At 41.7% G+C, this 16,082-nt stretch overlaps 1 protein-coding gene across 4 annotated transcripts in view; it reads left to right on the forward strand.

Moving 5' to 3' along the window:
• The window catches only part of BCAS3 (BCAS3 microtubule associated cell migration factor), a 1,663,284-nt gene that overhangs the window by 879,779 nt on the left and 767,423 nt on the right, over positions 1-16,082 (forward strand). For all 4 annotated transcript variants that reach the window (XM_073615250.1, XM_073615251.1, XM_073615252.1 and 1 more), the window contains one exon: positions 457-557. In XM_073615250.1, coding sequence (XP_073471351.1) covers positions 457-557 — 101 coding nt within the window. The remainder of the gene's footprint in view (positions 1-456; positions 558-16,082) is intronic.

Raw genomic sequence — 16,082 nt, forward strand, 5'->3', positions numbered from 1 at the left:
CAGAAAGATAGTGAGCTCTTGAGCTTTAAGGCCCCTTTCACATGGGCATTCTGTCTGTTGATGGTTGAAAAGGACAGCAATTCATTCCTATAGGAAAATTGGTGTAACTGGACATCGTCCGTTTACCTCAGTTAACCTGTGACCCAGGTAGTGATCAACAGAGGAAGTGACACCATCTTCATCTACTGTCATCCATCATGAACAACTGACAAAAAATGGATGTAAACTCATGAAAAACTGAAATCCATTTTTTCTTAGCAAAAACGTGACTGAATGGATGACACCCCATGTGAAAGCGGACTTTAGTCAGCTCACATACTGTAAATAAAGGCCTGGGCACAGCTGACTAATTAGTGAGGTCTGGCTAACTGGTCTTACTGTAAAACTTTTTTTGTTCCATCTTAAATTCCTTCCTTTAGTTTGGTTAACATAAGTCTATTTGTTGCACTTTCATAGGACTCCACAATGGAATGAGTTACAACCACCTTTCAATGCAAATCATCCCTTGTTGCTGGCATCTGATGTAGTGCAGTATTATCAGTACCTTCTGGCTGGATGTGAGTATACTGTTTGATTTGAAATAGAACTATGGCCTCCCAATTAAAAATAATGTGCTGCTTAATTATAAGTGCCTTGGTGCTGTTTTCTCTGCAAAGTCCTACAAATACCTTTTGATCTTACTACTGAGGTCCACTTCCTGTGATGGTGTTGCAACAAAGTTGTACTGCTTCTGAATTCACAGCAGAGTTGCCACTATCATGTAGACTGTGTCCAGTTCTTGAGACCTCACTTACAAAAAAGATATTGATAAGATAGAATGGGTCCAGAGACATGTAACAAAAATGGTCTGGGGGTAAAACATATTGAGAGTGACTTCAGGAACTTAATATGTACAGTCTGGAGGAAAGAAGGGAAAGGGGAGACATGATTGAAACCTTTAAATACATCAAGGGGGTGAATAAGGTTCAGGAGGGCAGTTTTTTCAACATGAAGCCAAAATCAAGAATACTGGGGCATGACCTCAAACTAACTGGAGGAAAGTTTAAAACTCAGCAGAGGCCGTGAGCCAGTCAGTAAATAGCTTCAAACATGCTTGGGACAAACATAGATCTATACTCAGACAAAAAAGTTAATGAGAAAAAAAAAAAATGGGCAGACTTGATGGACTACTTGGTCTTTTTTTCTGATGTCATGTTTCTATGTCTGCATGCTTGTACTGCAGTCGGAAAATGATGCAAGAGTTGGGGCTATCAGCATTGTCAGCTACAGCCTGTAGCTTGTCAATCAACACCTGGCCATGCCTAGTCTTGCCCACTGCTTTCTGGATTGACATCACAGCCTCTGTTGTTGAAACCCTCCCACTGTGCGCTACAGTGTTTGGGATGAGGAGCGTGTGAGACACAAACAAAGGAGGATTTGGCTTAGTCAGGGAAAACATTTTTTTTATTTTGTTTACTTTATTAGACTTTTGCATCTCATAGTAACTGGATTTGTTACTTGTTTAGACTGTCATACAGGGGCTTTAGTTGTATTTAACATTAAAGGAGAAGTATAGCCAAAGCTATTTTGGCTGTACATTTATGGATCACAGGAGTGCAGTTAATTCACCACTCTTGTGATCTGTTTTCAGCCAACAGTGGGCTGAAGCTGTCAGTCGACATCACAGAGTCGGTCCAGGCTCTGAAAGGATCTACCCAGATGCCTGGACGGACACCTGCCTCGGGCACCTGGCTATTCGCTGAGTGAGCACTGGAGGGGCAGAGCAGAGAGTTGGAGACTGGCAGTCCCTGGCTCTCTGCTCACAAAAAGCTAAGAACTGAGAGATCAAAGACCACTCACTGCGGAGCCAGCTGGGGACAAATGCAGCATTGCATCGGATTGATGCTGCATCCACACAGGTGAGTATAAATGTTTTTTTTTTTTTTGCTAAATCTCTTACTTCTCTTCTTTTAAATGTACTTCTTAGTTTATATATTGTGCTTGGACTCACGCTAGGTGATACTTGGCAAGGTTGAGTTTTTGTGCAGGGGTGGGGCATTTTTGCTTTTAGCAGGAAACACTGGAAGGGGTTTGATTTATCTTTGTCTCAAGAAGTATCATCATCTACAGGCTCAATATGGAGAGGAAGATGTTCTAAATATCTTGGTAAACACTAATTTACTAAACCGCTTTAATTGTAATTGCTGCATGTAAGGTAAAAATACAGAAGCATTGTAACAGATTATTTCAGGGGCTAATTTAATAGGCCCAATGCAGGAAATTGCAGTGATTACTGTATGCCATGCTGCACCTGCGTTTTAAATTTTTACTGATAAAATACAAGGAGCAGCGTAGCGTTTGTAGTATAATTTTCCTATGCATTACACTGCAGGAAACACTGATAGATAGGCTAAATATTGAAAATGCCTGCTGAGTAGCTGGGAGATATTTCTTTGATTCCTGGTTCACATTGGAGCGATTTGGTGGCAATTGCCGGCAATGGCACAGTCCGAATCAGTGCGACACCGCATTTGTGGCACCACACCGATTCCCACAAGTAGTTTCTGTACTACTTTTGGCAACTTTGGGGTGTGATTTCCATTGACATCTGTGCAGTAACCCGCACAGATGTCTCTGAAATCACCCCCGAAGTCAGGACTGACTTGCAGGAATTAAATCGTGCGAGTTTAGCTGAACTCACACAATTTCATTCCCGCTGTCAGTGTGAACCTGGGCTGATAAGGAGGGAAGTAGATGAGTGGAGGAAAATGACTCTAGGAACAATTTGTATTTTGTGTTCTGTCTAGTATGTGATTTGGATTCAAAAGAAGCAGGATGGTGCCTGAGATGGGATTTTTTTCCTCACATAAGTCTAAAGCCTGGCACACACTATTTTTTTTGTTCAACTCCGCGGGTTGAACAAAAAGAAACTGTCAGCTCCGGTCGGAGCCGATGTACTAACCATGCAAGGTTAGTTCAGTGATCTCCCACGCTGAGCTGTTGTCTTCTGACAGGGACAGCCATTGGCTGAGAGCGCTGTTTGGGAGTTGGTTGGCTGCTGGGTTTTTTTTGTTTTTTTTTAGACAGACCGATATAAACACAGGCCGAATGTCTACTGTTTTTTTTTTTTAACTGCCTGTTGTCTCTTGACATGCAGCCCGTGTGTACCCGGCTTAAGGCCTCTAAGGCTGCACAGACGTATTTATTTACTGTTGCTTATGTGCAGGATTTTGCTGGCAGAAAGTTCCTGATTAAAAAACAAGTTTTGTTCTTTAAAGACCTTGCATATTCACGCATATAGGCGTGTAATGTATGCATATACATGTGTATGGCTACATTCACACGCCCGTTAAAAAAACAAAACACATTTAAAAGCATTTTTTAATTATGGATCTGAATGCAGGTTCATTGTTTTCAAAGGAGTCATGCACACAGGTGTGTTGATTTGTTGTGTTTAGATCTGTAACCAAAAATTTCTGTCTGTAATTTACGTACTTACTCAAGTAATCACAGCTAAACAGATATACATATACATAGATGTTAAAAGTGAATTCTGGTATTGAAAAAGAAAGCAGGAGGATTTGAATGTTATGCAATAAAAAAATGTATCTAAAGAAAAGCATTTTTCTGATCATTTATGCAGGCACTTCTGTTCCTGAAGAACCTTGCCGATATGATCAGTAACATTTTTATGGTTGTGTGAATGTCGCCTAAAAGTGATTGTAAAGCTTTTCTTTTTTTTTTTTTAATTAAAATAACAAACATGTTATACTTACCTGCTGTGTGCAATTGTTTTGCACAGAGCAGCCGATCCTCCTCTTCTTGGGTCCCACGCCGGCACTCCTGGCCGTTCGCACCACCAAGTTTCTTGTGCATGCTCGCTCCCGTGCCTGCTCTGTTTGTCCATTAAAAATAAACAGAGCAGGGCCTCTGCTTACTCTTTACAGGCTGTGATTGACAGCAGTGGGAACCAGTGAAGAGGGAGAGAGCGGAGGTTTTATGTGCACATACCTGGGTTGAGATTGGGCTCAGGTATGTATTTAGGGGGGCTGCAGAGGGAGCTGCTTGTGGAGGTTTTTTTTTTCTCTTGCTGTATAGAATACAGTAAGGTAAAAAACTTTCTGCATTTAAAACCACTTAAAATTCTTTGTCCTCTTTTAGTTGCCAGTGTTGCAGTTTTTGCATATGCGCTTGTTTATACTTTCATATGCATGTGTATAAACGCCTATGCACATAAAGCTTTTGGATTTTTCATCACTTTCTGTCCCAGTGACAGTGGTCACCAAGATGAATAGAGAGGGCAAATCTCTGCATTGGGGACTCATATAAAAAAAACATATAAGAGTTCTTAACCCTTAGCATTCTATGGAGCAGGAAAATAGCAATACAGTAATGCTGCAGTTAATACGACAATAAAACACAGGAGCAGCTACAATTTAGAAAACCACATTAAAAATGGCATTGCAGTGCATGAATAACATTTGTTTAAAACATTTTTTAAATATACTTTTTGAAGCATAAGCATAAGTGGTTGCTTTCATTTTAATCTTCATTAAAAGTCATGTGTCAGTATCTGAAAGATCCAAATCTCAACAGGAAAGTGTGACTCAGGAAGGTAATATCGGCGCCAGGTTAAAGCTGGTGGCTTTACCTGTCCTTAAGAGTTTCATGCAAACTAAAACCTCTAGTAACACATGAGGCTCAACATCTTCTTATATCTTTTTGCTGCTGGAATATTACAGGCCAAGTGGTATTTCTGCCATCCAGGAATATGTGAATGGTCCTATATTTCTCCATTTGCAGCTGCTGTCAAATGATTTCCTAATCTGGCAACGTGCTTTTCTAAAACTTGGAACTACATTGGAAGCTGTAAATCGGCAACGGAATTATTTCAGCACATTTCAAAGAATATATTTCTGATTCCTATTTGACAATTGCTTTGGTTGTACATTGGCCTTCCATGTTTACACAAAAGAATAATTGTCCTGTGATTTATCTTAGCTGTAAATGGAAAGGTGTTTTTCTTTACACGCCTTGAGTTTTTGACACCATTCACATCTGGTCACTTTGATGTTGTTTATGTGTAATATCTGGTACATATAAATCCTAGAAGAAGGATATACTTTATTGTCATTGTATACATACAACAAAATTTTTCCGGGTACTCTTTACAGCAGCAATAAAACACTTCTCAACAAAACCACACATACATACTCCTAGCACATGCCCACATATCTATTTAAATATATAAAAATATAAAATGTTATTTAAAAATAACTAAATAAAGGAATATTAGAATTCCACATAAAATTCCTAAAACACTGTACCTGATGGGATTATGGACAATATGGCCCTAAGGAAAAAAACTATGCTTTAAGCGATAAGTGTGTGTTTTAAGTGTTCTATATCTTTTCCCTGATGGCAATGGGACAAACACACTGTAACCTGGGTGGGTTGGATCAATACTAATAGCTTTTGCCCGCTTTTTTAATCGGCTGGCATATGCTGTGTCCAAATTTGGTAGCTCTGTTCCTATGATCCGCTGTGCTGTTTTCACCACGCGAAACAGGCACTTCCTATCCTCCACCCTGCAGCTGGCATACCACACTACAGCGCAGTGGAGAACAATGCTCTCAATGGTACAATGATAGAAATTGACCAGAAGCCTTAAGGGCAATCCAGCCTGCTTTAGTCTCCAAAGGAAAAACAGTCTCTGCTGCACTTTTTTCACTAAAAAAAAAGTATTTTGAGACCATGACAACTCCCTTGTAATTTGAACTCCCAAAAATTTAATAGTGTCCACCCTTTCCACCTCCTCACCACCTATATAAACCGGGCAATGATTGATCTTTCTTTATTATTTCTTAAGTTTTTGCCGTATTGAGTATTAAATAATTTTCTCTACACCACTCAACCAAATGTTGAATTTCCTGCCTATAAACTGTCTCATCGTTATCTTGTATGAGTCCCACTAAAGTGGTGGCATCAGCAAACTTCACTATAGTGTTAGACGCATGTATGGGAGTACAGTCGTGCATGAACAATGTAAACAGGGCCCGTCTGAACTCACATCCCTGCGGTACCCCTGTATTTAAAATAATAGTGTTAGACACCTAATCTCCTATTCTCACCATTTGTTGCCTGTATGTTAGAAAATCCATAATCCATGAGCACAGCAATGGACATAGGCCCAAAGCTTTTAACTTTTTCACTAATTTGTCAGGGACTACTGTGTTAAATGCAGAGCTAAAATCAATGAATAACATCCTAACATATGTGTTTGAGTGCTCAAGATGTGTCAAGGCAGCATGCAATGCAATAGCATTGCATCATCTGTGCATCTATTTGCACGATAGGCAAACTGATACTTATCCAGATCAACAGGAATGCTTGCCTTAAGATGTGATAATACAAGCCTCTCAAAACATTTATTGATGATAGGAGTTAGGGCAACTGGGCGATAATCATTTAAGAATGATACCGCTGATTTTTTAGGTATTGGGACAATAGTAGTAGATTTAAAACAAGAAGGTACTGCAGCCTGCTTCAATGACAAATTAAAAATATCAGTAAAAACACTTGCTAACTGGTCTGCACATCCCCTCAGTATATGGCCTGACACCCCGTCTGGTCCTGCTGCCTTTCTGATGTCAATCTTCCTCAAATTTGACCTGACCTCATGTATTTTTAATACCAACAAATGGTCGTCCTCTACTAGTTCTTTACTATAAAAGCAGAATAAAAATGCATTATTATATTAACCATTTTCACACCCCAGGGGTGCCTACATATTTTCCTGACATGTCAATACAGTAGTGTAGTTAAAAATAAAGACATTTGTACCTTCTGTAATTAAAACTTTGGCTTGGCTGAGATGATGCCTTCAGTCTGCTGCAGCCAGGAAATACCATTTTCTCTCCTCTCCCCCATTGTAGAGTGAGACCTATCAATAAATTAATCTGGGTGTTTTAATTCATCTCAACTTTATGTTTGACACAAACTATGGTTCAGAAACCAAAGCTAAACAATATAGAACATTTTACTGGGATTGGAGTTCCTCTTGAAATGTAATTGTTACTTTAAAATTAAATTGTACTAGGCAAATGATAGTGACAAGCAAAAGATCTGCGAACATGCTTATCACACTTTGAGGTTTAGTATGGTTGCCACCTCATCCCTTTAAACCCGAACACATATTAATTACACAGGTTCTGTGGCTGATTAAGGTGGTAATTAAACTCACTTGGTGCCTTATCTGCATTTAATTAGCCTCAGAATCTGTGTAATTCAAAAGTGTTCGGGTTTAAAGGGATGAGGTGGTAACTCTCAGGTTTAGTACCTGCCTTCCAGGTGTTTTCTTTTGCTATCTTTGGTGGAAAAATGAAATATAATGCAGTTCTGCATGTGACATTGGCTTTTAATATGGAGAGGAGGGTGGAAGCTGTGGTCCAGTCCTCCTCATATGGCTGACTGAGCGGAAAGAGTGTCAATATTTGTAAGGTAGTGGCACACGCGTATAGAGCCCACCAAATTAACACAAACATTGGGGGTTATTTACGAAAGGCTTGAAAATGCACTGAAAGTGCACTTGGAAGTGCAGTCACTGTAAATCTGAGGGGAAGATCTGAAATGAGGGGAAGCTCTGCTGATTTTATCGTCCAATCATGTGCAAGCTAAAATGCTGTTTTTTATTATCCTTGCATGTCCCCCTCGGATCTACAGTGACTGCACTTCCAAGTGCAATTTCAAGTGCACTTTGTACTTGTAGTGCAAAGTGGATTTGCCTTTTGTAAATAACCCCCATTGTCTGTTCCTAGGGGTAGAAGGAGCCTGCTAGCTCTAGTGAAAACCCCTACAAGAGAAAAGGGTGGGGAAGAAAAAGTCCTTTGCACTATCCTATTGATTCCCTGCTGAATGCTCGGTATCTACTGTATCATTAGTTCGCTAACTCGAAGCTGCTGAAAGCTCAATTGTGATTGGTTGTAATGGGTTACTGAACTCACATAGTCATTGTGGGGGTTATTTACTAAAACTGGAAAGTGCAAAATCTGGTGCAACTTTGCATAGAAACAATCAGCTTCCAGGTTTTTTTTCATCAAAGTTTATTTGAACAAGCTGAAGTTAGAAGCTGATTGGCTACCATGCACAGCTGCACCAGATTCTGAGTGTTCCAGTTTTAGTAAATCCACCCCTGTATGTCTAATTAAATGAGCCACGTGACCTTTTCTATTTTAGTTAACACTACCACTACCAGTCACATGTAAGCAAAACTTAAAGACACTTTTTTGAACTTTTCACAGGTATTACACATACATAGAGTGCTGTCTGTGTATTTACCTGCTGTGCAGTTTTTGGATGACATTAGCAGAAAGTTATGGTTCGATATAATATCACTTCCCCCAATAGGGTTAATTGCTAGCAAATGACTAAATGGGATTTTAAGGTGAATGCTGCAGCTGTCTGCCATGTTAGCGGTAAAAGGAAATGTGGCGCCATTTCAGGGTCACTATTTGTATCTGTCTATCACAGTAAGAACATGGCAGTTTCTCTCAGTTTCATTCTTTTGTATAGCATTTCTGTCAATTGTTTGGCTCCATTAAGTGTGCAAGGGAAATAAAAGCCTCAATGACCAAGCCACAAGGGGCTGTGTATAAACTCTCTCTTTGTCCACAGCCAGAACATTACATTAGGTCTCATTATCCATTTATAATAAGTGACCTTTGCCCTCTGGGTCATTGAAAAATACTCAGTGTGCTTTTCTAACACTAGGTACCTCCATCAGCAGACTGATGAAACAATGAACCGTCTGCTTGTCTCATTGAAGGGGACACTTAGCAGGTTTTTATAAATATGAGGTTACAAGCCAAGCCCCTTAAGCAAACCCTGGCTCTTTAATCTTTCAAGCACCAGTGAAGTTTGAAGATGTTTCCCTCTCCCATGCTGTTATAATTTTATTCATTCACATAAAAATATCCGGACTAAAAATGACATTTTCTTCACTCTTTGGTTTTGAAGAACAACTCCAAGTTAAAAAGCTAATACTATTGTATGAACAGCCATTTTCTAGTGTTTGGGCCTTTGTCCCCAGGGCTGCAATAAGTGGTGCTGCACAGATGTTTGGTTATTTTAAAGGTCATCTGTGACATCTGCTCTGAAATCTTCCGTGCCCTTACATACACCTATACAGGCAGACGACTGCAGGCAGCGAGTCATTTTCAGCACAGCATAAGAACACTACTAATGTGAATATTCCACAAAACAAAACTACATGAATCCTGACCCACTTTCTCGCCCATCTGTCCTGTGATCACATCTACCTCTATAGCTCAGAAGTAGCATTGCTTAAAACTTTTTGTCATCCATCATTTCTAACCTTTTTGTGCTACATACTGTAGCTGGTATATATGTTATGTTAAGAGGGTTTACTGCACCTGTGATTTACATGTAATTCATAGAAAACACGCTGATATTTAAAGCCTGCAGTGTCCTACGATATGTTCTCCTATTTGACCAGGCTCCTTTCAACTTTATTTTATCTTTAGCATGGGTCTTGGCAAAGCCCTGAACACTTTTGCAAAGCACAAAGCTGTGCTTTATAAGCAGCAGTATGGTTGCAATGGTTGCTATAAGGCCATACTGCCCCTTTGTACACGGGGCACGAAAAGTAGAACAAATTGGCAATACAGTAAATAGACAAGGTACTTTGAACACTTAAGTACTAAGTATTGTGGTGCATTACAGTTCAGTGCATTCTACATTTTATTTATTTATTTCAGGTACTTATATAGCGCTGTCAATTTACGCAGCTCTTTACATATACATTGTACATTCACATCAGTCCCTGCCCTCAAGGAGCTTACACTCTAAGGTCCCTAACTCACATTCATACATACACGTACTAGGGCCAATTTAGACAGGATCCAATTAACCTACCAGCATGTCTTTAGAGTGTGGGAGGAAACCGGAGTACCCGGAGGAAAACCATGCAGCCACAGGAAGAACATGCAAACTCCAGGCAGGTAGTGCCGTGGCTGGGATTCGAACCAGCAACCCTTTATTACCTTTAACGCCTATGATTAGATTGTAAGCTCTAACGAGCAGGGCCCTCTGATTCTTCCTGTATTGAATTGTATTGTAATTGTACTGTCTGCTATACTGATGTAAAGCGCTGCGTAAACTTTCGGCGCTATATAAATCCTGTGTGATAATAATAATGATGACTCCTGGGTCATTATAAAAGCTTCACTTTTTTATACTATGCACAAAACATTTTCCTTTAGCCCTTTAGACCTATAGCTGAACTCCGGGCAAACAGCATAATACTCATACAGGAGCTGTTTTATCTACCAAAAAATCATCTACACAGTCCTAGCACACAGCACTGCCAGGCTTGTGAACGTCTCTCTTTAAGACACTGGATGTGCTACACATGCCCCCCAAAAAAAACAACTTTATAGTACACAGGACAGGTGTTGCATGTCTGGTCCTTCTTTGCTGCCGGGAACCCCCCTCCCACTCCCTAACAATTCTCAACTCTGATCAATTAAAGCTGGAGTTGCTGTGTACACAGAGCTGCTGCTGTAAAAAAAAAAAAGGAAAAAAAAAGCTATCTGAGTGTTTATCAACAACTCTGTAAAGCTCAGTTCACACTGTTGCAATGTGATTTTAAGGTGATTTTGAGTGCGATTATGTAGTGTGGGTTTGATGCAACTCTACAGGGCCAAATCACATTGTAAATTACACCAAAGTAACACATGACCCTTTCCATAGTTGCACCACGCTGAGTTGCATCGATGAGAACAGGAACCATTGAAAATAATGTGTTTTCCCTTGTCATACGACTCAAGTCATATTAGAAGTCACAACAGTGTGAACCAGCACTAATGACCTGTACACACGATTCAAAAATTGGACAACATGTCGTCTGTTATTTTTTGCATGCTAGTCGCATACTGAAAATGGAGAGGTTACTAAAGTTACAAAAATTTCTGTATGACAGAATAAAAAATCAGTAGTGATGTAATGTGTTTTAGTGTATTTGTATTGTATTTTTAGAGGACAACTGTACTGATTAGCCACTTCAATACAGGGGATTTATACACCCTTCCTGCCCAGACCAATTTCCAGCTTTCAGCGCTCTCACACTTTGAATGAAAATTACTCAGTCAGGCTACGCTGTACCCAAACAAAATTGTTATCTATTTTTCCTCACAAATAGAGCTTTCTTTTGGTGATATTTTTATTATTTTTTGCAATATAAATGAAAAAGGAGTGAACACTTTTTTTTAGTTTCTATCGTAAATATTGTAAAGAAGTCATTTTTCTTCATAAATTTGGGCCAAAATTTATACTGCTACATATGTTTAGTAAAAATAACCCAAATTAGTGGATATTATTTAGTCGCTGTGAAAGTTATACAATCTATGGTGCAAATCATTGAAAATTGCTCAAACCTGATGTACACTCTGCTACTCCTCCCAAGTATACCACATGTGTGAGAGTTTTACACAGCCCGGCCACATACAGAGACACAAAATGACCGCATTTTGGAAAGCTTACACCCCAGTGTTTAATCAATGAGGCATAATGAGTCTTTTATAAGGTTCATTTTTTTCCAGAAGTTTTTGGAAAATGTGGGAAAAAATGAAAACACTTTTTTTTTATTTACACAAAGTTGTCCATTTATAAGATATTTAAGATATAAGATATTTTCAACACATAGCATGTACATAACAAAAATGACACCCCTAAATACATTCTGCTACTCCTCCTGAGTGTGGCGATACCACATATGTGAGACTCTTACACAGCCTGGCCACATACAGAGGCCCAACATTGAAGTAGCACCTTCAGGCATTCTTGGAGCATCTCATTTCTCAACCGCCTATTACACTTTTGAATACTCAGGAGCACCAGGACAATGGAAACGCCCACAAAATGACAACCATTTTGGAAAGCTAACAGCCTAACGTATAATCTATGAGATATGATGAGTCTTTTGAACGGTCCATTTTTTTCCAGAAGTTTTTGGAAAATGTGGAAAAAAATACAAACACATTTTTTTTTTTTTTACATAAAGTTGTCCATTTATAAGATATTTCCAACACATAGCATGTTCATAGCAAAAATGACACCCCAAAATACATTCTGCTACTCCTCCTGAGTATGGCAATACTACATGTGTGAGACTTTTACACAGCCTGGCCACATACAGAGGCCCAACATTGAAGTAGTAGTTGTAGTACCTTCAGGCATAAATTACACAGCTAATTTCATTCCTACCTATCACAGGTACTTGGGTACTCTGATGGGCTGCAGATAGGTACTTGGGTACTCTGTTGGATTGGAGCAGAGGCGTTGCTAGGGGGTCGCTATTGAGGCTATAGCCCCGAATCTGGGGCCCATAGCCCCAAGTCTCTAGGGCAGGGGTTGGCACCCGGCCCGCCACCGCTGAATGCGGGCACCTGGCCCATGGAAATTGTCGCTGCTGTCCCCTTCATTGGACAGTGGCGAGCGCCCAGTATCACAGGGCTGGATGGGGGCGGGAAGCGCAGGAATTAACTTTTTCATTAAACAGCAGGTGATTGGTTGCTGGACAATCCTAGCAACCAATCACCAGCCTGTTAATGTGAAAAGTTAACTTCTGTAGTTCCCGCCCCCATCCAGCTCTGTGATGCCGATCTCAGATGCTCTGCTTGCTGTACACCTGTGTAAGGTAAGAGTTCTACTTACACAGTGTGTGTGGTGGGGTGCAGGGGACAGAGGGCACTGCAGTGGGGGGGTGCATTGCTCGGCACTGGTGAGGCTGCATTGCTGGGCACTGGTGAGGCTGCATAGATGGGCACAGCTGAGCCCTGCATTGTTTATGTAGCCAACTCCTGAGCCCTGGGGCTCTCTGGGGACCCTGATGTAAGGGGGCTCTGGTTACCCCAATGTAAGGGGGGTGGGATCTCTGGGGACCCTGATGTAAGTAGGAAGGCTCTCTAGGGACCCTGATGTAAGGGGGGTGGGCTCTCCGAGGACCCTGATGTAAGGGGGTGGGCTCTCTGAGGACCCTTATGTAAGGGGGTGGGCTCTCTGGGGACCCTGATGTAATGAGGGGGGCTCTGGGGACCCTGATGTAATGAGGGGGGCTCTGGGGACCCTGATGTAAGCAGGGAGGCTTTCTAGAGACCCTGATGTAAGGGGGGCTCTGGGGACACTGATGTAAGGGGGTGGGCTCTCCGGGAACCCTGATGTAAGTGGGGGGGCTCTCTGGGGACCCTGATGTAAGCGGGAATCCACACTCAGAGATATATATACTGTACACCCACACGTATATTATATACACGTGTATGACTTTCTTTATTTCACTACTATGGGCTCTAGCCCATGATCTTTTGTAGACCCAGCAACGCCCCTGGGCTGGAGACAGGTACTCAGGTAACCTGATGAGCTGCAGATAGGTACTCGGTTACTCTGATGGGCTGGTGACAGGTACACGGTTACTCTGATGGGCTGGTGACAGGTACTCAAGTACTCTGATGGGCTGTTTACAGGTACTCGAGTACTCTGATGGGCTGCAGATAGGTACTTGGTTACTCTGATGGGCTAGTGACCGGTACTTGGGTACTTTGATGGGTGGTGACAGGTACTTGGGTACTCAGATGGGCTGTTGACAGGTACTCGGGTACTCAGATGGGCTGGTGACACGTACTTGGGTACTTTGATGGGTGGTGACAGGTACTCGGGTACTTTGATGGGTGGTGACAGGTACTTTGATGGGCTGTGACAGGTCCTCTTAATCTAGGGGGCATTCAGTGTAATTGGTGTACGCTGTAAGGGGTAACGAGCTGTTACCGATCGTGTGTGAGAAGAACCCAGTAACATCTCGCTACCGCAGTTTGTTGACTTTCTGTGACCGGGTGTGATTGGACACAGCCGGTCACATAGTAAAGAGACAATTTTATTGGCTCTTTACCACGATCGGGGTTGAGCTGTGTCAGGGTGACAAGCCTCATCCCCGATCGCCGCTCTGCGCGCCCCCTAGGAGTGTGCACGTGCGCCATGCACGTGGACAGTGCATGTGACCGGCTGTGATTGGACACAGCCGGTCACGTGGTAAAGAGCCATTTTTTATTGGCTCTTTACACAGATCTGGGATGGGCTATGTCCGAGGAACAAGCCTCATCCCTGATCGCCACGCTGCGGGCCCCTGCAGGAGTGGTGAGAAGCAGAGGACGTCATGATGTCCACCCAGGATGGGAGATCCCTCTTGCGGACGTCATTTGACTATGTGGTTAAACAAAAATCGTACGATCTGGTATCATACGAGAAAAATGTTGGTGCTTGTCCGATTGGATAATATTGGATGAACTGTCAGGATCAGCTCTCGAAATCTCTATACTACTGATCGGATTATCGTATGATCGCTTCGAAAGCGGTATTTTTCATCCGATTTTTGGATTGTGTGTACGAGCCATTAGATGGAAAATAGAAAGATACAAAGTAACATTGTTAATTTTGTATTTTTTCTGTTTCATTAATCTGCAGATTGAAGGGATGAACTTAATTCTGCAGATGATGTCAGTTCAAGCAACATTAACAAGTAGATTATTTTTAAGCACCCTTAGGCTACTTTCACACTGAGAGCGCCTGATGTTAGCGTTAAAGTGTTGCTTTACCATAGTTTTAGCGGCGCTTTTCGGCCCCTACCGGGGCACTTTTAACCCCCGCTAAGAAAGAAAGGGTTAAAAGCGCCCATGTTGCAGTGCTGCGGAAGTGCTTTGCAGACACTTCGGCAGTGTTGCCCATTCATTTCAATGGGCAGGGACTGTTTAGGAGCGCTGTATACAGTGCTCCCAAACCTCTCCAAAGATGCTGCTTGCAGGACTTTTTCTAACGTCCTGCAATCGCACCACCCCAGTGTGAAGCACTAGGAGGCATTTTACAGTCACTTTACAGTCACTATTTATAGTGCTAAAACACATGAAAAACGCCTCAGTGTGAAAATAGCCTTATAGTGGTTCTAAGGGTAATATATATATTTTTTTTACCTTAGTGCATTCTCTGCATTAAGGTAAAACAAGTTTTACAATTTGCTGTGCTCCCCCACCTCCCTAAATACTTATCTGAGTCCTCAATTGATCCAGTGCTCTGCCCGGCTGCATCTCTCCCCTCCCCTCTCCCTCTAGTCACTGAGGCAGCAGTGGAAGCCATAAGATCCTGCTGCTATCAGTCAAATGATGTGAGGAGACAGCATGCAGAGGGCGGGTCCAAGTGTGTGTGTCTATAGATGCACACTGCTCAGCCCCGGATCAAGCCTGCCTGTCTGCCCCCATTGCAAGCAGGTTGCTATAGTGGCAGACACAGAAGAGGAGGAACCAAGATCTCTGGTGGGGTACCCCAGAAAAGGAGATTCAGGGCCACAGATTACAATACCATTGCACAGGCCAGTCAAGTTCCTCCACCCCATACACACTCATCCACACTATATTGCCAAAAGTATTGGGGCCACCCCTTCAAACATTTGGTGGAGGGGGGATTATGGTGTGGGGTTGTTTTTAAATTTTTGGGCTTGGCTCCTTAATTTCAGTGAATTTAGCCACCCACGATCGCTCCACAGAGAGCCAGAACGGGGATTTGTCAATGTAAATAAACAGATCCCCATTCTGTCAGGGGAGTACAGTGAGATTCTCTTTTCCTAGTGATCAGGAACAGCGATCGCTCTGTACTCCCAGTCAGTCTGCTCCCCCCACAGTTAGAAACACCTCCCAGGGAACACATGTAACCCCTTCCTTCCCTGCCAGTGTCATTTATACAGTAATCAGTGCATTTTTTTTAGCACTGATCGCTGTATAAATGTCACTGGTGTCAAAAGTGTCCGATCTGTCCACCACAATGTTGCAGTCCCGCTAAAAATCGCTGATCACCGCCATTACTAGTAAAAAAAAATTGTAATAAAAATGCCATAAATCTATCCCCTATTTTGTAGACACTATAATTTTTGCGCAAACCAATTAATATACGCTCATTGCGATTTTTTTTTAACAAAAATATGTAGAAGAATACATATTGGCCTAAACTGATGAAGAAATTAGTTTTTTTTACTTTTTTGGGGGGAT

This window comes from Aquarana catesbeiana, linkage group LG02 (assembly GCF_042186555.1).
Source record: "Aquarana catesbeiana isolate 2022-GZ linkage group LG02, ASM4218655v1, whole genome shotgun sequence".
Taxonomy (NCBI): domain Eukaryota; kingdom Metazoa; phylum Chordata; class Amphibia; order Anura; family Ranidae; genus Aquarana; species Aquarana catesbeiana.